The sequence below is a fragment of the Mustela nivalis genome (genome assembly GCF_964662115.1).
Source record: "Mustela nivalis genome assembly, chromosome: 1".
Lineage (NCBI taxonomy): Eukaryota > Metazoa > Chordata > Mammalia > Carnivora > Mustelidae > Mustela > Mustela nivalis.
Genome location: NC_139020.1, coordinates 198575491 through 198597478, shown reverse-complemented (window position 1 = coordinate 198597478; position 21988 = coordinate 198575491). Strand labels below are relative to the sequence as shown.

Here is a 21988-nt window from a genome sequence, read left to right as displayed (position 1 = left end):
TCTTAGCTTCTAGGGACCTATTAAAAGAGTTCCCACAGCCCAAAAACCTTCTCAACAGTGTAATTGGAAGAGCCCTCGGCATCTCACATGCAAAGGACAAACTGGTCTACGTGCACACGAATGGACCGAAGAAAAAGGTAAGTCCCTGGTGGCTGGGGGAGGTGTTGGTGTGACTCTCAGGAAAGAGGTTGGCTGCCCTTTTATCCCCCGGGTTTCTTGGTCAGGCAGGCCATAGAGTGGGTTTGGTGAATTGAAAATGGTCAGCAGAGACTCTCAAAGCAGAGTGAGGTCTGAAAAAGAGCCTCGTTTGGAGAAAGGGAACATGGGAGATGAGGTGAGGAGCACCTCTCTTGGGTATGCCAGGCCTCTGCCCTGATCCCTGGTTCTGGTCCCTGTTGAAGAACTGGGACTGCAGAGGGTCAGAGTTGATAAAAATTCCTGTTCCTAGAGTCTCGTAGGTCCTGGGACCCACAGAAGCTTGCAGGCAAACCATTCTGAATGAAGATTTTTAACAATAAAGATGGGTCCCACCTTGCTCTCTGGCTAGAACATGGCACTTTGAAGAAGCAAAACAACTTGAGGTGGGATGAACGGCTTGAGGATGGGAAGGTTGAGCCTCACGGGGGTAACCGTGGGCGTGGGGTGCAGCCTGCACTCGGCTCAGCTGCCATCAGGCCCCCAGCAACTCCGTGTGATCTGTGGCAGCTCTGTGGTCTCCAGGGGCCAGGGGCCTGATTCTCTCTTCTTTTCCCCAGAAAGTCACCCTCCACATAAAGTGGCCCAAGAGCGTGGAGGTAGAAGGCTATGGCAGCAAGAAGATCGACGCCGAGCGGCAGGCTGCAGCGGCGGCCTGCCAGCTGTTCAAGGTGACCCTGCCCTGGCCAGAGCCAGGCCAACCTCCGTCCTGGGAAGGCCCTCGCCCTGGGTTCTGATGGGCTTTCTGGTACCCAGTGCCTCTTGGTGGAGGCTCACGGGTGTTCACTCACTCACCTGTTCTCTCCACCTCGTTCTTTTCTTGCTGGGCAGCCAACAAGGGAATACTTGGGTGTTCTGGTTTGGTTTGGTTTTTGCCACTGTAGTTACCTACTTTCTGTGGTTTCAGAAAACACAGAGGAGAGCTCTTGGTAAAGGCTCCCGTTGTACAGCACCGTGGATGTACTTCCATTTTGGTTTCTGTTTTTCTTTTCCCATGATTTCATGTGGGTGTTCCTGCACCCACACGGTTTTCTGCTCCTTGGAACAGAAGCGCAGTTGTTGCTTCTCTCACTTCCCAGTGGTTGGGCATGGGCTGCTTTCAGGTTCTTGGTTACCCAGTATTTAACTAGCCCTGCAGCGCTACTCACCAGCCTTCCTGTCCGTCCCTAACGGGCTCCCTTTGTGGCTGCGCCAACCTTGAGTCTTGCTCTGTCTCCTCGGTCTTTGTTTCTGCTCCAGTGAGGACAGAGCAGTAGGGCGGGTGTTCCATCAGATTCTCTCCCACCGAATCCGCCGCCTTCACTGCCCCCGCCTGCTCCCTGTGTCTGAGGAGGAAGGGCCATCTTCCTCGCCGGGGCCCCACCCCCCCTTCTCTTGTCTTTGTCCCCTTTCTGCCCCTCTACTCCGTCCCTCTCCCACCCTTTGCTTTTGGGATCCTTCCTCTTCTGACTCTTTCTGTGGACTTCGCATACACTTCGGTGTCCTGACTCCCTCCCCTTGGCCCTGCTTCCACAGTTGCCAGAGAGCAGACAGCACCCTGTGCTTGTGGTGTGCATCCTCCCCGCTGCGGGTTTGTGTCCCTCATCCTGCTCACTAGTTGCTTTCTCCCCGCCGTGGCTGACGGATAGCAGTGGTCACCAGGTGACTGTTGAATGACTGGAACAACGCTTTTTCCGGCCAGCCTTTCGGTCCTCGCCTTACTTGAGTGTTTCGGGCCTGGAGCCTCCTCCCTCCCCTCTCCGGGTCACTACAGGCTCTTCTCCCACCTTCTGTTGACATCTGTTTTCTCTCTACCCCTTTCCCCCTCTGGGGAAATGTTCTCTCTTCGTGGTTGAGCCACCATCTGCTGAATTTCTCAGAAATCTCCCATCTTTCAGAACAGCTCTAACTTGGGGAGTCTCAGCAGGGGCTTGAGGGGGGGAATCTCAACAGGGTGTTGGGGGGACGGATCCGGACATGGATTTGGCAGCGTCTGGAGACATTTTGGGGCCCACAACTGGAGGAGTGCTCCTGGCGAGAGGCCAGGGATGCTTCTTAAGGCCCCACGGTACACAGGGCAACATCCCACAGCAAGGAATTAGCTGGTCCCAATGCCAGTAGTGCTGCGGGTGAGAGATTCTTCTCTGAATTTTGAAGGTGGACTCGGTGCAGCAAGTCATGGTCACGTCCTTCCCCCGCCTTCTCTCTGTCCCTATCTCTGCTGTGCTCATAGCCTCTTTTTTGATTCATTTGTTGAATTGTGGTAAGTTAACCAAAATATAAAATTTACCATCTTAACCATTTTTCAGCGAATAGTTGAGTAGTGGTAAGCATTGTGCATCAAGTCTCCAGAACTTTCTCACCTGGCAAAACTGAACTTCCAGAGCCATTTAACAGCAAATTCCCTTCCCGTCAGCCACTGGCAGCCACCGACCCGCTGATTCTATGAGTTCGACTCCTCTGGGACTTCATAGCCTCATATAAGTGGAATCCTACAGTATTTGTCTCTTTGTCTCTGGCTTATTGGACTTGCATGGTGTCCTCAGGGTCCGTTCACGGAGTCTGTGCCAGAACTGAGGCGCACTCCCTGGTCTGGCCGTGCTGCATCCGGTTTGTGCACTCCCGCGCTGATGGCCACTTCGGTTGTTTCCAGCTCTCGGCCCTTGCGGATGCTGCCGCTGCGAGCATGAGTGTACAATGAGTCTCCTCAGGACGCTGCTGTCAGTGCCCAGAAATGGAATTGTTGGATCACATGGTAGTAGTTCTCTTCTTAATTCTTGTAAGGAATTGCCGTGCTTGTCCCACGGTGGCTGTAGCGCTTCATGTTCCCACCCACAGGGCACAGGCTCGCTCCGTCTGTACCGGCGCTTCGGGATGTGGGTTTTGGCAGCTGTCCTCGTGCGCGTTGGGTGGGATCCCTTAATTTTGACTGGCATTTCCCTAATGCGTACTGACGTTGGGCATCTTTTCTTTTCTGTCTCTTTTTTAAGGTAAATTCTTAAGTTTTGTGTTGACTGCACAGAGCTTTCTCTGTAGGTAAGAGATCACATCCCAATGGGTAGATCTTGTACAGATCAGCTGGAAAGGACAGAATGAGCTGAAGAGAGTGTTTGCTTTTCACATCCCCAGGCCTGGTCCTTGTCCGTCAGAAGGAGGTAGCTCTGTCGGTCTTCACAGCTCCCAGAAGCGTCTTTGCTCACTGTCCTTCCGTTGCCTTCCCCTTGGGAAACACACAGCTTCAGAGCACAGGGAGCTGCGTTAGAACCGAACGGAGTCTCCCTTCTGAGACGTGAGGGGGGAAGGGCCTGCTTTCATCAAGTCTTCTTGCCCTGATGGAGTTGAAAATGAGGCAGAAGTTCTAAAGGGCAGCGTTAAACCAAGCTGGCGATGGATTTGTGGAAAATGAAGTTCCATAGTCACATACAGTAATTGGTTTTATTTGGGGGGAAGGGAGTTTCTCCCCCAAATGTTCCTAACGCAGGTGGGAGGAGGTGTTGGGGTTTTGTGCCTGAATGGGTCATCTCGCGCCACGAGCAGCTACAGTTTCGGAGGCCGTGTTGGCGTCTTGTGTTTATTCCATTTGTGTCTCTTTGGAGAAATGTGTGACGTTCTTGGTCTGTTGTTTAAGAGGGTGGATGTTGGGCGCCTGGGTGGCTCAGTGGGTTAAGCCGCTGCCTTCGGCTCAGGTCATGATCTCAGGGTCCTGGGATCGAGTCCCGCATCGGGCTCTCTGCTCAGCAGAGAGCCTGCTTCCCTCTCTCTCTCTGCCTGCCTCTCTGCCTACTTGTGATTTCTCTCTGTCAAATAAATAATAATAAAATAAAATCTTTAAAAAAAAAAAAAAAAAAAAAGAGGGTGGATGTTAAGCAGGAGTCCTTTCGGTGTTCTGGAGTTCACAGCCTTTCCATTCCCCAGCGCGCACGCTCGGTTCCGCAGCTCTTTCCTCCCCCTGCCCCCTCCAGAGCAGAGTGTGTACGGGCATTGCCCTCCTGCTCGGTGCCTCTTGCCGCAGCACAGAGGTCACTAAGAGCAAATGCCCGAGCAGCTTAGCCAGACTTGGATTGGAATTATGTTCCTTATGTTCATCTGGCTTCTCCTTAGATCCTGGTCACCTGCATTTTTGTTCTGCCTCATGGGTTTGAAGTTTCCTGTGGGCAGGGACCGGGTCTCGTCTCTCCTGGTGACGCACAGGGGAGCCAGCTCGTTGCTTTGTGCGTGCTGGAGACTCCGCACGTTTTATTTGGTATTCTCTGTGGAAGAGAATGAAGCTATAGTATGTTTTAAAATAAGACATTCTGTGTGAAGGCTTTACAAGTATCCCAGGTTATTTTTAGAATACGCTCTCAGCATAGGGTTCTTTGGTCAGACGGGAGATAGATCTGTTTTGTAGGGTGAGCTCCATTTCTCCTAACTGCTGTATTCACCGAAGCTTTCTAGATCACTTTGTGAATGTATCAGCTTTCCCACTGCCCGTGGGTTTTTGTTGTTGTTGTTGTTGTTTCAGTTTTTTGTCTAATAGATGTAAGAGTTTACCTTGTCATTTTCATGTGTCAGAGTTAGACATGTGCACTCTTACCCAGTTCTGGCCTGGGGGCTCAGGCGGGCGGATGGGTGCAAAGGTATGGCTCCTGCATAGGGGACTTGCAGTGTAAGGGGGCAGGTTTTGGACAGACTGAGGCATGAGGATGCCCCCTCACAACACTCCTTCCCCCCCCAGGGCTGGGGACTGCTGGGTCCCCGAAACGAGCTGTTTGATGCAGCCAAATACCGTGTGCTAGCCGATCGCTTTGGCTCTCCGGCTGACAGCTGGTGGCGCCCGGAACCCACCATGCCACCTACTTCCTGGCGGCAGCTGAACCCTGAGAGCATTCGGCCAGGGGGCCCTGGGGGCCTATCCCGCTCCTTGGGCCGGGAGGAAGAGGAGGATGAGGAGGAAGAGCTGGAAGAGGGGACCATTGATGTCACTGACTTCCTGTCCATGACGCAGCAGGACTCCCACACCCCACTCAGGGACTCGAGGTACAGCTGGATGTGGGGGATGCAGGGAAGCTGGCTGCACCTTGACATAGGGATGGGGGGTGTTTCCTGGGAAGCTTGTTCATATCGGTACGTCGGTATGCCTGCCATTGTGCTGTGTGGCTGGGCTTCCGCAGGATGGCAGCAGGGACCCTTCCTCCGGGCATACTTGGGTCCCACTGAGGCCCAGCCACTACTCTGCCTGCCCCTGGGCCCCTACCTCCTGCCCGTAGTTACCTGGGGGAACGGAGGGAGCAGCAGTCATGCTGTGTGTCTGAGGGGATCATAGGCCATGCGAAGATGCTGGGCCTGACGTCTTTTCGTGCCTCTTGCTGCCTCCTGCGCCCCTGCGCTGTCCCGGCCCCCTGGGCCTCAGAGCCTGAGGTGAACGGACCCAGGAAGAGAGAGATTTTTCACCTGAACTTTTGGTCCTCCCAGGGGGGGTTCCTTTGAAATGACAGACGACGACAGTGCTATTAGGGCTCTGACCCAGTTTCCGCTTCCCAAGAACCTTCTGGCCAAAGTGATTCAGATAGCAACATCGTCCTCCACAGCTAAGGTGAGTCGGGTCTCTGTGAAGTGTGTGTGGGTGGGGAGCTGGCTTGGTTGTGTCTGCTTGTCCCTGGGACCGGGTAGGAGAGGATCTGCAGGTATGTGTGAGCTATGCCCTTAGCCGGCACATAGGCCAGGCGGGGGGCTCGGGGTCCTTGGACTATAAAGAAGGTGATGCGGCTGGGACTGAGTGACGGGTGGTGTGGGAACTTGGGGTGAGCTAGCTCCGTGGGAATGGGAGACCCGAGTTCGGTCCAGGGTGGCTGGCAGGAGTGGCATAGAGGTGGCGCTGTCTGGCTGAGGTTGAGTTTCATCTCTGTGGCCGGGCCTCGGGCTTCGGTTAGCATAGCTTCTCCCTAGGGCTAAGGGCTTTATGCACCCCCAGAATATGCCTGGTTCTGGCTCATGCTGACAGGTTCGACCGACAGCTGCCAACATCCCTGTTTGCTTCAGAGGTGCTGAGAGCACAGTGGGCTTGGAGGGTAGGTGGCGGCCCTGGCCAGACACTGTCTTCTGCTTCAAAACCACGGGATGGCTGGAGAGGCTAGCCCTGGCCTGACACTGTCTTCTGCTTCAAAACCACGGGATGGCTGGAGAGGCCAGCCCTGGCCTAGGGAGCCATGGCCCTATCGGGGCTGGCTTCTGCTGCCCAGTGGCCCATCTTGTGTGCCCGATATTTGGCACCTGTTGAGATGGGGGTTCATTTTCCATTGCTGGATTCCTTGGGATTCTGAGAACTGCTTTCTCTGCCTTTCTATAGCCATTTCTCTTGCCTTTCATGTAGAACCTCATGCAGTTCCATACCGTGGGCACCAAGACCAAGCTGTCCACCCTCACTCTGCTCTGGCCCTGTCCCATGACCTTTGTCGCCAAAGGGCGCCGCAAAGCGGAGGCTGAGAATAAGGCGGCGGCCCTGGCCTGCAAGAAACTGAAGGTGAGTCGGGACGGGGCAGTCCCTGGCATGATGTGTGCGAGGTCTTGGAGCTCCCCTACCTTTGGCAAATTGGTCCAGTTCTCCAGGAAATGGAATCCACCACACCAGGCCTTTGGCCTGAGCACAAAAGCATCTGATGTCCAAGCCTTGCTTGTCAGGCCGTGTGGCTGCTGTTCCCAGGAATATCCTACTCCCTCCGAAGGTGCTTTGCTTGGAGCTCAGCCTTATTGGTCGTGTTGCCAGAATCCAGGTGAAGCAGGGAGGGGACATGGGTGTTGTTTAGAATGGCTGGGGGAATGGTGCCCTTGCTGAGAGGCAGACTTGATATCCAGAAAGATCTAGATTACTTGGGCTTTGTGGGCAAAATGGATCATAAGGTACTATCTCCGTGAGCCCCAAGGTGAGGCAGTTAGAGGCTCCGGAGTCCAGCTGTGTGCAGTGGTGGGAGCCAGTGCTGCCGTGACTGCCCCAGAAGTGGGTGATCTGAACACACAGCAGCACAGTTTTGTGTGCAGAGAAAGAGGGCGAGGAGGCCCTGCTCTTTGCTCTGGTCAGATAGACCTTTGGTGCATGTTGGGCTCTGGGAACCCCATTTTAGCCACAGCTGCTGGTGAGAGTGAGAGCCAAGAGAATGGAGGAGGGATCAGGGCAGCTGGGAGTGCAGTCCGTTAAGCATGCAACTCTTGGTTTCAGCTCAGGTCATGTTCTCGGGGTCCTGGGATCAAGCCCTGGATGTAGGGCTCAGGGCTCAGCAGGGAGTCCGCTTGAGAGTCTCTCCCTCTGCCCTTCCCCCGACTTGCATGTGTGCGCTCACTCAAAGAGGTGAATGAATGAAATCTCAAAAAAAAAAAAAAAAAAAAAGGAAGAGAGAGGTACAATACCTGTGGCTCTGGTGATGGATGGAACTTTGTGGAAGTCTTGAGTCTTAGCTGGATAGACACTGAGGATCCGGAGCCTCGCAGTGTGGGCGTGTCACAGGAAGGAGCCAGCTCCCAGGTGGCAGTGGTGCGGTGCGCACAGCTGGCTGGTCGCTGGTCAGAGGCCTCGCGGACAAACCCGCAGGCCTGGGAAAGGTGGAAGCCTGAGAGAGGCGGTTGTGTGAGCACCTCTGTGCCCCAGGGACTAGATGCTTGCCCTTGGGGTTGGCCCGGAGCCCAGAGGGAGTTGGTGAGCCCTTGTGGGGGTAGTCTTCCTGAAGGAGGGAGTCTTGGGGGGCAAGCAGTCCTGATGGCACAGGGGACAGGAGCACGGGAGTAGGGCGGACAGACCGGTTTTGCACACCTGCCTGAGGTGTTGGGACATGGGACTTGGGGCATGTGTTTATCAAGTTGTACGAATAGACATTTCTAAGAAATTCTATCTACGTTTGTCTGATGGGGTCACGGGAGGAATGGGTGCCATGTGGAGACAGGGCAGGATGGCAGCTGGACCAGAAAGGTTGCAGGGGGGCTTGTGCTTTGGAGGTAGTGAAAACACGGTGCTGTAAGGCTCTGATGGGGTCCGTAAGGGCCCGGCCCCCCTGGCTTAGAGGTCCGTGCTGGGAATTTGTAGAGATGAGGTTGGGCTGTCACGGGGGCCCCGCTGTTCCAGGAGAGGTTTCTGAGGGGCATTCCTCCCGGACCTGTCGGGTCCTGTTCTGGGGATGATTTTTAACTAGTTATGTTTTGGGACAGGGTGGAGATTACATTTTCCAGGTTCCTAATTGTTCTTCTCTGTACAATGTCTGCTAAAACCCCAAATCTCTTAAGAGAAACGTTTGCTCTGCATGATTTCGCTCAAGCTCCTGAGCCAGTGTGGGCTGGTTCTGGGGCGGCAGGGGCCTGGAGCGAGCCATGCATGTCCCCTCTGCAGAGCCTGGGCCTGGTGGACCGCAACAATGAGCCGCTTACCCACGCCATGTATAACCTGGCCTCTCTGCGTGAACTGGGTGAGACGCAGCGCCGGCCGTGCACCATCCAGGTGCCTGAGCCCATCCTCCGAAAGATAGAGACCTTCCTGAACCATGTAAGAGAGCCCAGAGAATCCCTCCCCAACCCCGCCCCTGGCTCCTTCCAGTTTCTCCTGACTGAAGGCCTCCGGGTGCAGTGGGCATTGCCACCCACCCCTTGTCCCACCGAGGCTGGAGCCAGGAGCGCCCTGGCCCCAAGCAGCCCAGTCTCGCCCGCGAGAGTCCTTAGGCAGTTGTGCATGGAGCCCCCCGCCAGCGGGCTGGGTCACGGCGTCCGGCCCAGGTGAACCGTGTGGAGGGTCTCGAGTGAATGAGGAAGGAAGTATCTGGCCTTCACCGCTGTGCTTGCTTCTCTCATCCCTCAGTACCCTGTGGACAGTTCATGGATCTCTCCGGAGCTCCGGCTGCAGAGCGAGGACGTCTTGCCCCTGGGCAAGGACTCAGGGCCCCTGAGTGACCCTATCACAGGCAAGCCCTACGTGCCCCTGTCAGAAGCAGAGGAGGTACGTCTGAGCCAGAACTTGCTGGAGCTGTGGCGGCGGCGAGGGCCAGTCTGGCAGGAGGCCCCCCAGCTCCCTGTGGACCCGCATCGGGACACCATCCTCAACGCCATCGAGCAGCACCCAGTGGTGGTCATCTCTGGGGACACGGGCTGCGGCAAGACCACGCGCATCCCCCAGCTGCTGCTGGAGCGCTACGTGACCGAGGGCCGCGGCGCACGCTGCAACGTGATTATCACGCAACCGCGTCGCATCTCCGCTGTGTCCGTGGCACAGCGGGTCAGCCATGAACTGGGCCCCTCCTTGCGCCGGAATGTGGGCTTCCAGGTGCGGTTGGAAAGCAAGCCCCCGGCCCGCGGCGGAGCCCTGCTCTTCTGCACCGTGGGCATCCTGCTGCGGAAGCTGCAGAGCAACCCCAGCCTGGAGGGTGTGAGCCACGTCATTGTGGATGAGGTCCACGAGCGGGACGTGAACACGGACTTCCTGCTGATTCTGCTCAAGGGCCTGCAGCGGCTCAACCCGGCCCTGCGACTTGTGCTCATGAGTGCCACGGGCGATAATGAGCGCTTCTCCCGCTATTTTGGTGGCTGCCCTGTCATCAAGGTGCCGGGCTTCATGTACCCGGTCAAGGAGCACTACTTGGAGGACATCCTGGCCAAGCTGGGCAAGCACCAGTACCCGCACCGGCACCGGCACCACGAGGTGAGGGGACCCGCCCGCCCACCCCGGCCTTTCCTCTGGCTTCCCCGCCTCCCTGCCCCTGTGGCACCATGGCCTTGGGCAAGGCTGTGCTCCCAAGTCTGTGTCCTTGACAGAAACACAACAGTCAGGGTTCCTGGGCAGGGGGTAGTGAGGGTTGGGCAGGGGTGACCTTTTGAGGGCCTTAGCCTTGCTGAGTCACAGACCAGCTGCGTCCTTGCCCTGGGCCCATGACTGTGGCCTTTCCCCCCAACCCCCCAGTCTGAGGATGAGTGCGCACTCGATTTGGACCTCGTGACGGATCTGGTTCTGCACATTGATGCCCGAGGGGAGCCAGGTGGGTGCTCTCCCCTCTGCCTTGTGCCCACCCTGACTGCCAGCTGCCGAGAGTGACGGCTCACGCCTGCAGGGCCCCTTTACAGGTGGAATCCTCTGCTTCCTGCCTGGTTGGCAGGAGATAAAAGGAGTACAGCAACGCCTCCAGGAGGCCCTGGGCATGCACGAAAGCAAGTACCTCATCCTGCCAGGTGAGAGTGGGCGAGTGGGGCGCGATGGCCCCAGACACTGGTCTTGCCCTCTGGCCTGGGGACTCTAACCCAGCGGGGACTCCAGGGGCCTGGGTTTCTGATCAGCCAGCCCTGCTTCTGCTGGCTTTTCCACCTTGAGTGGGCATATGTAGTCTTGATCTGGGTCTCAGTTCCATCAAAATGGGATCAAAATTGTTGTCCTGTGGCCTCATCACAGGGAGCAGGAGCAGTGCCCATAACCAGCATGTTCTTGCTGCCCACCAGTGCACTCCAACATCCCCATGATGGACCAGAAGGCCATATTCCAACAGCCGCCGGTTGGGGTGCGCAAGATTGTGTTGGCCACCAATATCGCGGAGACGTCGATCACAGTCAATGATATTGTGCATGTGGTGGACAGCGGTCTGCACAAGGAGGAGCGCTATGACCTGAAGACCAAGGTGGCACCCATCTCCTGGGCCCAGCCAGCCCCTGGGGGAAGAACTACAAGTTCCGAGGTGGCCCCCAGCCCAGATCAGCCTTGGACCTGCTGTGTGTGTCCGGAGAAGGCCACACTCGTGGGCTCTCGGTGTCCCTGTTGTGGGGGGGCCGTTGAGGGATTGAGTGAGGTGAAGGCGAGACGAGGGGCAGCGCTGAGGAAGGCCGGTTGGCCTCTGCGTCGCTGCTCACCTGCCCCCTCCCCCAGGTGTCCTGCCTGGAGACTGTGTGGGTGTCACGAGCCAACGTGATCCAGCGCCGGGGCCGGGCGGGCCGCTGCCAGTCAGGCTTTGCCTACCACCTGTTCCCGCGGAGCCGGCTGGAGAAAATGGTCCCTTTCCAAGTGCCAGAGATTCTGCGCACGCCCCTCGAGAACCTGGTGCTACAAGCCAAAATCCACATGCCTGAGAAGACGGTGCGCCAGAGCGGGGGCTGGGCTGGGGCTGGACGTGGTGCGGGGCAGATGGGATGCGGTGCTCACGGCCCATGTCTGGCTGCTGCTTGCTGTAGGCAGTGGAGTTCCTTTCCAAGGCCGTGGACAGTCCGAACATCAAGGCGGTGGATGAGGCTGTGATCTTGCTCCAGGAGATCGGTGAGTGGGGCCGGGCCGGGCCGGGCAGGGCTGCAGGGTGGCTCTGAGGGGGAGTCTGACCGCAGAGCTATTGCAGGGGTGCTGGACCAGCGGGAGTACCTGACCACCCTGGGGCAGCGCCTGGCCCACATCTCCACTGACCCCCGGCTGGCCAAGGCCATAGTGCTGGCCGCCATCTTCCGTTGCCTGCACCCGCTGCTGGTGGTCGTTTCCTGCCTCACCCGGGACCCCTTCAGCAGTAGCCTGCAGAACAGGGCGGAGGTGGACAAGGTCAGACCCAGTCCCTCCCCGACCCCGTCCCGAAGCTGCCATCGCCGCCGGCCCTCACCCTGTGGCCTCGGTGCCCCCTCCCACTCCCTCCCAGGTGAAGGCACTGTTGAGCCATGATAGCGGCAGTGACCACCTGGCCTTTGTGCGGGCCGTTGCCGGCTGGGAGGAGGTGCTGCGCTGGCAGGACCGCAGCTCCCGTGAGAACTATCTGGAGGAAAACCTGCTGTACGCCCCCAGCCTGCGGTTCATCCATGGTCAGTGGCCCTTCCCCTGCCCCACCCCCCCCAACCTAAGGCCCAGGCTTGTGGTTCCCCAGCCTTGTGGCTTAGGGGTCGCAGACCTAGCCCGCCTTCACCTCCCCAGGACTCATCAAGCAGTTCTCGGAGAACATTTACGAGGCTTTCCTGGTGGGGAAGCCCTCAGACTGCACCCTGGCCTCTGCCCAGTGCAACGAGTACAGCGAAGAGGAGGAGCTGGTGAAGGGGGTGCTGATGGCGGGCCTCTACCCCAACCTCATCCAGGTGCTGCCTTGGGGAAGGGACCAGAGGGCCCCAGCCTCCTTCCCCCATCAACCCCACCCCCTAGCCCACTGCTTCTCGCTCAGCCTGCCCGTCTCTCCTTTGATCCTTCTAGGTGAGACAGGGCAAGGTGACCCGGCAGGGCAAATTCAAGCCCAACAGCGTCACTTACAGGACCAAATCAGGAAACATCTTGCTACACAAGTCGACCATTAACAGGTAGGAAGCAGGCAGGGCCAGGGGAAGGGCAGCTGGCCTGGTCAAGACGGGTGGACTCACCCCTGCCTTCTATTCCATAGAGAGGCCACGCGGCTACGGAGCCGGTGGCTGACATATTTCATGGCTGTCAAGTCCAACGGCAGTGTCTTCGTCCGGGACTCCTCCCAGGTGCACCCACTAGCTGTGCTGCTGCTGACCGACGGGGATGTCCACATCCGTGGTGGGTACTCACCTGCCTTCTGCCCCACCGCGGCTTGGGCTGGTCTGCGTCCCTGGTAGGGAGCCCCCAGCCTGGCCTCACCTCTGCGGTCTCTTCCCCACCCCCTGCAGATGATGGGCGCCGGGCTACCATCTCCCTGAGCGACAGTGATCTGCTGCGGCTGGAGGGGGACTCGCGCACCGTGCGGCTGCTTCGGGAGCTGCGCCGAGCGCTGGGCCGCATGGTGGAGCGGAGTCTGCGCAGCGAGCTGGCTGCTCTGCCGCCGGGCGTGCAGCAGGAGCATGGGCAGCTGCTGGCGCTGCTGGCGGAGCTGCTGCGTGGGCCCTGCGGCAGCTTTGACGTGCGCAAGACGGCGGATGACTGAGCCCCGTTGTCTGCTGGGGCTGTGTACAGAGTGCAAATGTTTATTTAAAATAAAGTTCTATTTATCCCTTGTGAGCATTGCTCTCCGCGGGGGGCTCCTCTCTTGGGGGCCTGGCACCCACGCTCCTGCTTCTTGCAGGGCCCAGGGCTGCTGCCTTTTCTGAGGGCCCAGGGCTGCTGCCTTTTCTGGGCCAGGACCCTGGCCTCCCTCTTGGGGCCAGTGGTCCACTGCAGGCTCTTCGTGAATCTTTACCTCCTAGCCCCTTGAGCAGAACCAGGGACAAGTTCCACAGGCAGCTAAGGCCACTTGAACCTTAACCTTCAGGGGCCTTAGGTGGTATAGCAGCCCTTTTGTGAGCTATGACTTTGCTAATAAAGTCATCTAGACAGCATGGTACCCAGCAGCCCGCTGAAGCCAGAGGATGCACTACGGGGCAAGGTCAGTGATGCTGGAGCTGGAGACAAACCAGGACGGACAGAAGAGACGGGCCTGTGCGGTAGGACATCATGAGCTTTATTGACTCTTGAGATAAGTACAACAGAATCACAGATTGACACAGGTAATGGCTGAGCCAGAAGCAAACTGGAAGTGCAGAAATGCACCCACATGCTGTCAGGGCACCTTCTCGGCCTTGGGGGACGCTTCAAGGGAGCTGGGACCACACCAGCCCACACAGACTGTTCCCCACGAGGCTCACTTCTCACAGCCTTTCCCTCGGACTGGGAGCCAGTCACCTGCCTCAGCATCTGTGGCCCCGGGGCTAAAGAGGAGGGTACAGGTACTTTCCGGCCCTGCAGCTGCCCCACTTCCTCCCCAGCTGCCTTCCGTCCCTCTCCTGCTGACAAGACGAGGGTGCCCCGATGTCCTTGGCACATGGCACTCTAGCATCTGGTGCAGGGAAGGCTTTCTCCACCAGCCCCCTGCAGCACGTGCTCGGGGAGCTGCGGATGTGGTGTCCCACCTCCCTGAGGGAAATGCTACCTCCGAAGTGGGAGAACCTGCCGGCCCAGATGCCCGCCCTCTACATGGAGGTCCGATCGGAACCAACGTCAAGAACCCTTCCTCCTGGGCTCCAGGAAGGGAGACAACAGGTGCAGTGGCGGGGTGGGGCGGCGAGGGGCCAAGTCTGGCGACCTCAAGGGGCAAGTCTGCACTGCAGGAAATGTTCCTCCAGAGGAGACGCCCTCAGAGACTCTCTGCCATTTCACTACAAACTGTTACATTTTAAGACTTTATTAGAAACCATGCAAACTTTAATACAAAAAAAAAAAAAAAATACAAGTGCAATAAGAATCTTCGTGTCAATACAATTCCCGGGATTTCTCATCATTGCAGCTGTCCCAAGACCAGGCCTAGCTGGGACACCCCTGCACAGGCTGGTCTCGCCTCTGCCCCTCCCCAGTCAGGTTGTTAGGGGTGGGGGAGATGGCTGGTCTCCTGCCTTTTTGAAATTTCCACACCTGATTCCCCATCCCCCACATGAGTCTGGACATCTTGGGCTCCTGGTAACAGGGCTCTGGTGTCCTAGGCCTTCAAGTCTGGAGGATTATGACCTCCAGAGTCCTTCCCTGTTTCTCCAGCCCCAAACTTGTACCTCCCACTACATCCCAGGGAATGAGACAGAGATGCCAAAACCAGCCTCTTGGTTAGAAAAGAAAAGCAGCATACACACAAAATACCAGAACAACCAGACCCACACTCTGACCAGTCCCTAGTATGCCCTCCCTGCTCACCAGGCTACAGCCCCTGCACATCACCTGCTGTGCCCACACCTTCTCCGGGGCCCCAAGCTGCCCAGGTCAGGGCAGCCCCTGATGCCTGACCTCCTGGCTGGAGGCTTAAGGATCTCCCCTCCCTGTTTCCTTTAACACCTACTGAGGACTTTCATTTAGACATGGCTTCAACCTGCAAAACTCCTCTACCAGTTTTTAGGTTATTTAAAAAAAAAAAAAAGAGAGAGAGAAAAAAGAAATGTGTGTGTGACAGCAGCTAGGCGGGTATGGGAAGCAGTGAGGACAGTCAGAGCTGACCCCTAACTAACTTGGGGCAGGGCAGCAAGAGGTGCCTGGCCCCACCTGCACAGTGGGCACCACAGAGGGTCACAGGGAGAGGCAGTGGCTTAGCGGGCTCCGGGGGGTGCTGTCAGCATCCTGCCACCGTGCAGCTGTCCAGCTCCACTCTTCTCTCCAAGTGGGCCCAGCGAGGAGGGTGGGTATGTCAGTTTCTCTTGGGTTTGGTCCGAAAAACCCAAAGAGGAGGTTGGAATCCCGTTCCCCCCCTCCTAGATCCCATAAGATCCCAAGTTGGCCTCCCCAGCCCATTCACCTCCCAACCCCATGTGCAGAGCGATGTGCAATGATGGGACAGGAACAAAGCAAGTAGTGGGCCCAGGGCGGGGAGCAGTGGAGGTTTGGGAGTGGGTCTGCTGCTGCCGGGGGCAAGCAGGGCGGGGGAAGGGGGTAGGGCCTGGAGGACTGCCCAGCATCCAAGCCGTGTGGGGTCTAGATCGCAGCCCGGGAGAGGGAGCCAAGGGCCCGGGTGCCTGAGCTGGGGCCGCCAGGGAAGTAGGGGGGGCGGGAGACAATGTCAGCCCCGTGGTCGGTGCGGGCCCTGGCGTTTGCCCGGAACGTCAGCCTGTAGGTCTCAATCTGCAGTGACACGGGAGGAGGGAAGGGAGGGGGGAACAAGGGACACAAGAGGGGGAACACAGGGGATGGAAGACGAGACCAGAATGTCATCATTAGATGCCTGGAAAATAAAAGGTTGCTTGGTTAAAATTTAGGCCACACTCTACTCAAAAAAAAAAAAAAAAAAAAAAGTTTCAATTTGCAGCCAGTGGCAGGGCCCCCGGCTGGCCCTCAGGCCAAGCCCAGCCACTTACTTGTCTCCTGGATCTGGCTGTCCAAGGTCTGGGCCTCCCTTTGGTCACCACCCCCTGCCAGGGTGGTGTGGCCACTGAGGCCACTGGCTGAAGTGGGGGCGCCAGCTTCGGGCGCTGGCTCAGGGATGGCCGGCTCCTCCCCAGCGGGGGGGCCCGGACACGGAGGGGCCTCGCTGCCACCGCCCTCAGTCTACAATGAAACAGTGGGGGAGACAGTGCAGGGTCAGTCGGGGAGGAGGTGGGATGGGTGATGGTGGTGGGTTTTACACACAGCCCCCGCCCCACCCCTGACCCCAGTTGGCCGAAGAATCTAGGCCAGGTACTCCCCGCCCCGATCCCCCAGCATGAGGCGACTCCTGACCCCGAGGCCTGGCCCAGCGCAGAGCAAGAGAGCACAGCCCTAAGCCCAGCGTGCGGCCTAGCTAGTGACACACTCTGAAAGACTCCTCCGTGAAGGGCAAGGTTCCCTGCAGTCTTTCTGGGGTGAAAGGCGAGAGGGGCAGGCTTCTCACCCACGATGGCACCGAACAGCTAGCCGTGACACCGGCTCAGCAGCAAAAACCCGGGGGACGATCGCTGAGTATGGGTCTGCAACTGGCTGGGAAGCAGGGGTACTGCAGGCCAGCTAGGGAGCTCTGGGAGCCTAAAATTGGGTTAGAGGGGTGCAGCCTGCCACCTCTGACCCCGTGAACTCCAGACCACTCCCATCGCAGAGGGGCTGCACAGAGAGGCTCTCTTGGAAACTCAGGGGCACCCCTGCCTGTTCACCTAGCCGTCTCCAGACACAGAGGCCTCTGCTGTGCTGGGCGCCCTCCTGGGGACACAGGAGGGGTGGCCAGAGAGGTGTGACCCAGAGAAACTCTGGGGCCCCGAGGGCTTCCTAGGAGGAGGATGGCGTGGGCGGTGAACACCCAGTACGAGTAAAGCAGAAAAGGGAAGGCCAGTGGGAGCTGGAACCTGTGGGCCCCAGAATGCCCAAAAGGGGACAAAGACTCCACAGTGGTTTCTAATCACAACAGTGAAGGAGACAGGCCTCTGTATTGGAAAACAACTCCAGAAATAATAAAGGGAGATGATGTGAATAAAGAACACCAGACTTGGGGGTCAGAAGGCCCAGGTGCAAACCCTGGTCCAGAGTACCTGCCACGTGGCCTCGGACAAGGGACGCCACCTGAGCTAGTGCCCCACTAGGACAGACTAGGGAGTGGCTCCTCACAGGGTCTGGAGGCATGACTGAGCCTGGGACAGGGCCAGGACCCAAACTGGGATCGGAAGCTGGGAGAGACGCTGCCAGGCAGGAGGGAAGGCCCACCACAGCTGCTCTTCGCCCTCACCCCTGCTCCCCTTCCCCTGAGCAGCTGCAGCTCTCCTCAGCAAGCTGCTCCCCCCGGGGTCTCCCCGCCCCCGCAACAACACGGAACAGAGGACAACAGCATCTTGACACAAAGGGTCTCGCGGTGCTGTGGAAGGAGGGAGGAAGGGAAGGCGGGCGGGAGGGAGGAAGGAAGGCAGGAGAGGCCCAGCCAGGCCCGAGAATGGGAAGCCCTGCCCACCTGAGCGCCCTCCCAGAGCCCCAGCCTGGGGGGGGCGCTGAAGCCGTGCTACCCTGCTCTCGGGGCCAGCGGAGCCTTGCATGGAGCACGTCCCCACGTGCCCTCTCCTGAGGCAGACAGGGACAGTCAGGCCACGTGGACCACCCACCTTGTGGGGGAGTAGCATCCCAGCTCACAGGCCCTTTGGAAATGGCTGAGATGGGCAGGCCACGGCTCTCAGGAGAGGGTCTCTCCCCAGGTGGACAGGGCCGAGGCCGCTGGGCCGGGGCCTCTTTACCTCTCCTGCCTCACTCGGGGCTGATGATGAACACGGGGAACACACAACGGCGTGGGGAACAGGACTCCTGACGATACTGAGGGGCGGTGACAGGCACCCAGCTGCTGGGACCCCGACTCCAGCGGCACCACCCCACCCACCCTGGCCAGGCAGTGTCCCCTGCTGTGGCCCCCGCTGCCCCACTCGCTACCTTCACGGCACCTCCTGCAGGCAGGTGGCCCACATTATCGAGGGATCCCACCTTCGCCTGGGCCTTCTCCTTGAAGTTCAACTTCTGACTTTCAATCTTGACATCTCCTCCACCTGAAAACAAAAAACCACCGGTCACACAGGCAAAACCGGGAGGCTGGAACAGGAATCCTAGCTTGGCCGAGGACCTGCTGCATGCCCAGTACAGACACCAATGTGACCTGTTCCCAGCGGCTCTGGGGACAACGCAGGATGGACAGTGAACGTGCCTGTCACAGAGGACTCACCTTCTCAAAGTGGGGCTGACAATCTGCACCTGCAGCGGAACGCCTCCACCGAGAAGCAAAGTCACCCTCACCTCTGCCAGAGGCCCGAGGCACAGCCTCCAGCCAAACACCTGAAGGTGGCTCGAGGGCGTGTGCTTTTAGGTTCTCTTGGCAGTGTAGTGACTCCCTCCGACTGGGGGGTACGGGGTGACCCAGCTTCCTTTCAGTCTACAAATACTCTGTCCGTCAGGGTTAGGATCCTGGTTTCACAGCTGCTAGAGCTGAGGCTGGAAAAGACGAATGACTTGCCCAAAGTCACTGTCAAGCTGGTGACGGGCGGACAGGATGGAACTGATCTGTCTGAGCTGCTGAACTGAGCTGCACTATAGTGACAAGAAGGAAAGTGGAAAGCGGCTTCTCTGCAGTGCAGGAAAAGGAAGAGCGGTGGGAATGGTCCTGGCACGGAGTTTAGAAAGGACAGGGACAGGGTCCGGGGCCCAGTGCTCCTGCCTGGCTGGGGCATGGAGGTGGCACACCAGGACAAGGTTCAGAGCTGACAGCCACGGTGTGGTTACGGGATCTGGGCCCAGACTGCTCTGCTGGGTCCACCCTCCTCCAGGCCCCGCAGCTGCGCTTCCCTCACGTGGCCATCTCCTCAGCTCACGTCCCAGCTTCTTGCCATGTTAACCAACTTCGGCCCCACCCTGAAGTCCACCCCCGCCCCAGGCAAAATCCAGGCCTCCAGTCAGTCAGCAGCACTAGGGAGTGAGGTACCACACTAGAGTAGATTTTCCAGATAAAAAAGTTAAGGGCCAAACTGTTCTGATTCTTTTAAACAGGACATGTTCTCTAATGAATGATGACACTTTCTGCTGAGAGGGAACGCCATGGCCCCGGTGCCCGGCCTCCAGGAAGCCAGGCCCAGGGTTGGGGCTGACCACACCCCTGCTGCAGCAGAGAGACCCCAGCCGTGGCCAGCTGCTGAGGTTCCACTGCCTCAGGAGAACCTAATCCAACAACTCCTTGGGTACCAGGTCCTGGCCCGTGACCTGGGAGGGCCAGGCCCGTAGCAGGTGCTGGAGACAGTGATGCCCAGGCCAATGGCAGCCTTCACGACCTGCTCCTCCTCAGAGGCCCCGAGGTGTTGAGTGCCCAGAGCCCCCTCCTTGACAGGCACTTCACTGCGCAGTTGGCATCACTGCCTCCTGGGCGGGGGCGGCTCCAGGAATCCTGAGGGAATGACCGATGCAGCTGGCCTTGGCAGGACCACAGGCCCCAGGCATGCTGGGATTGGGGTGTAGGAGACAGCACTCACCAGGTTTGTGCTTGATGTTGGCCTTGGACCCACACTTGGAGGAGACCTTAGAGATGTCCACCTTCTTATTCTGAATCTGAACCTGAGAAACCAATCGCAAGAAGAGCACTGCCTCAGAGAGAGGCTGTATCCAAGGCCTGCAGCCTCTGCGCCCACCCTGGCGGACCGAAGTGGTTCCCATGCACACTGGGCAGCTCCCTCCCCGCCGCAACGGTACACCTGCTGGGAAGCTCTTCTCCCATTTGTCTGGATACAAATCTAAAATGTCATTTTGTTCCACCTGAAATCTTACCCGTTAACCCCTTGCTCAGAGAAAATCTGGAGTCATGTTTTCATGTTCTGCCAGTTCTTCCTACTGTGTGTTTCCCTCCTGGGTGACCACACAGGCATCTGTCTAGGATGCGTACTCCTGCTTCACTCATGTTACAAACGTTTTCCCACAAAAGTTGAGAATTGTAAAGAGGGGCCACATATAATAATCTATTCTCTAAGATCTTATATAAACCGAACCCATGTCTGATATTGAACATTGGGATTTTTTCTAATTTTTCACCATTAAAACCATGGCAGCAATATGGGTGCCTAGGGGGCGTGGTTGGTTGGGTGGGCACCTATCTGACTTGCTTTCAGCTTGGGTCATGATCTCAGGGATGTGGGATTAAGCCCCGTGTTGGGCTCCACGCTCAGTGGAGTCTGCTTAGGACTTTCTCTCTCCCCCTGCACCCCCACCCCTCACTCTCTCCCCCTACAAAAAAAATCTTAAAAACGAAAACAAAACCAAAAACCCACCATGGCAGCAGTAAGTATCTTTATGAACAGAAGTCATGACAATTCTGATGACCCTGTAAGCAGGATGCCCAGAACTTCAGTTACCTGGCCAAAGGTTTAGACTGTATATATTAAGGTTCTTAAGCCACGGGACCTAACTGCTTTCTAGAAATGTGACAACGGACATCCACCACCGAGCTGAAGTGTTTGTCCGACCACATCCTCCTCCCAGCACTGGATATTCCCACTAAAAACAGTAACAACGTTCTTCCCGTAAGCAGTTTGAAGTGATCTCTGAAAATGGCTCATTATTCACCTGATCCAGAAAACCCCACAAAATCAGGTAAATCAAGAGGCTCAAACCTTCGCGTTCACTTTAAGAACATGCGAAACATCCCAGGCCATCCAGGGGAGGTATAATCGAAAAGGTGCCAAGTATCTGAAAGGTGTCCCTTTGCAGGAGCCACCCCGTCGCCACGATGGAGGAGGGGCGGAGGCGGGACGCAGGCCCAGGCCGAAGGGCAGGGCCGGACACAGGATGGGTGCCCCAAGACAGTGCTTACTTTTTATTGCCCATGCTTAGAGAGGCAGAGTCACGCTGAACCGAAAGCGTGGGAGTCTGATTCCCTGGTCACGGAGCATAACAGGAGAACAAAGTCACTAAGACGCAGTGTGGAGCTCCTGGGGCTCGGGGCTGGGTGAGCCCATACCGCGCTCTCCCTGCCACTCGAGCTGCTCCGGACTGGAGGGAGCAGGCCGTTCCCAAACCAGAAGATGCAGCTGCTCAGAAGACAACGGGATCCCAGGGGAACCCGAAGAACCAGAACCTGAGGCCCTGGAGGACATTCTGCATAGAATACGTGCGTGCAGATAAGGTTAAAACAAAAAACCACCACCACCACCAAAACTTAGCTAATTTATATGTGAACACTGCTCAGTTCCGCTGCTCTGCTGGTTGTTCAGGGAAGTCACGCACCCCTGCACGACATGCCCCTCGCCCCCTCACGGCGCCGAGCACCACACAGCGGTGTCCGGGCGCAGAGCCCATGCCAGCGGCCCCGGGCCCACAGCTGCAGCGATGAGGCGCAGCCTCCAGGCTCCATGACGCTCTGGTTAGCCTGACTTTCTGCTCACTGCCGGGGAGTCATCAAAGGACGACTAGCCTTCTATCTGACAGGAATCCTGTAGGGGTGAGCATTTCGCTACCGGGACTGAGGGCTTGTGCTTCATCTACAAGTGGGCACCGGGTTCTGGGATGAAGATTCCAGGGTCCTGTGAGTGGCCCAGCTGCTCCCTGGTTCTGTGGAAGAGCCCAGCTTTCCCCTGCAGTCAAGTCCTCCAGGCAGGGGCCCAGGGAGGCCTGCCAGCAGGTGCCACACCCACCAGTGTGGTCCCATCACCTTCTAGCACCCTCTCCCTCGTCAGCGTGAGAAAATACGGTTTCGACTGTACTCCAAGAGTATACGTGCAATGCCTACTGCATTTTCCTGCGCCCGCCTGCAGCCCAGGGCCGGCCACAGAGTCATTTCCCATAATCCTCAGCTTGCGTGAGCCATTGTCCCTCGCTGCTCATACTGCCCCTCGCTGCTCATACTGCCCCTCGCCTGACAAGCCCACCGCTTTCTCCTCCCTGTCCCTCGAAGCCCAGCTCAAGGGCCACCTTCTTCAAAGCCTTCCTGGGCTCTAGCCTCACTCCACCTCTTCTTTGCGTCATCATGAAGGGACGTGA

General features: G+C 57.8%; 2 protein-coding genes across 33 annotated transcripts in view; one reads left to right on the top strand and one right to left on the bottom strand.

Annotated features, from left to right (window-relative positions):
• DHX30 (DExH-box helicase 30) overlaps positions 1-13084 on the top strand; it is a 30197-nt gene extending 17113 nt beyond the window's left edge. For 11 of the 12 annotated variants that reach the window (XM_082703532.1, XM_082703534.1, XM_082703526.1 and 8 more), the window contains 18 exons: positions 7-137; positions 756-866; positions 4892-5193; positions 5629-5749; positions 6527-6676; positions 8528-8680; positions 8990-9826; positions 10085-10160; positions 10246-10350; positions 10615-10790; positions 11036-11242; positions 11338-11419; positions 11496-11689; positions 11784-11943; positions 12053-12210; positions 12323-12426; positions 12507-12646; positions 12757-13084. In XM_082703532.1, the coding sequence (XP_082559658.1) occupies positions 7-137; positions 756-866; positions 4892-5193; positions 5629-5749; positions 6527-6676; positions 8528-8680; positions 8990-9826; positions 10085-10160; positions 10246-10350; positions 10615-10790; positions 11036-11242; positions 11338-11419; positions 11496-11689; positions 11784-11943; positions 12053-12210; positions 12323-12426; positions 12507-12646; positions 12757-13010 (3461 nt within the window). In that variant the 3' untranslated portion in view covers positions 13011-13084. Of the gene's footprint in view, positions 1-6; positions 138-755; positions 867-2216; positions 3806-4028; positions 5194-5628; positions 5750-6526; positions 6677-8527; positions 8681-8989; positions 9827-10084; positions 10161-10245; positions 10351-10614; positions 10791-11035; positions 11243-11337; positions 11420-11495; positions 11690-11783; positions 11944-12052; positions 12211-12322; positions 12427-12506; positions 12647-12756 lie in introns of those variants that run through there. The other variant, XM_082703527.1, reaches the window with a different exon arrangement.
• Positions 13085-13502: 418 nt separating this feature from the next.
• MAP4 (microtubule associated protein 4) overlaps positions 13503-21988 on the bottom strand; it is a 195736-nt gene continuing 187250 nt past the window's right edge. For 14 of the 21 annotated variants that reach the window (XM_082703335.1, XM_082703317.1, XM_082703319.1 and 11 more), the window contains 4 exons: positions 19492-19573; positions 17912-18024; positions 15892-16081; positions 13503-15758 (listed from right to left, as the gene is read on the bottom strand). In XM_082703335.1, the coding sequence (XP_082559461.1) occupies positions 15751-15758; positions 15892-16081; positions 17912-18024; positions 19492-19573 (393 nt within the window). In that variant the 3' untranslated portion in view covers positions 13503-15750. The remainder of the gene's footprint in view (positions 15759-15891; positions 16082-17911; positions 18025-19491; positions 19574-21988) is intronic. The other 7 variants (XM_082703337.1, XM_082703318.1, XM_082703320.1 and 4 more) reach the window with 2 other exon arrangements.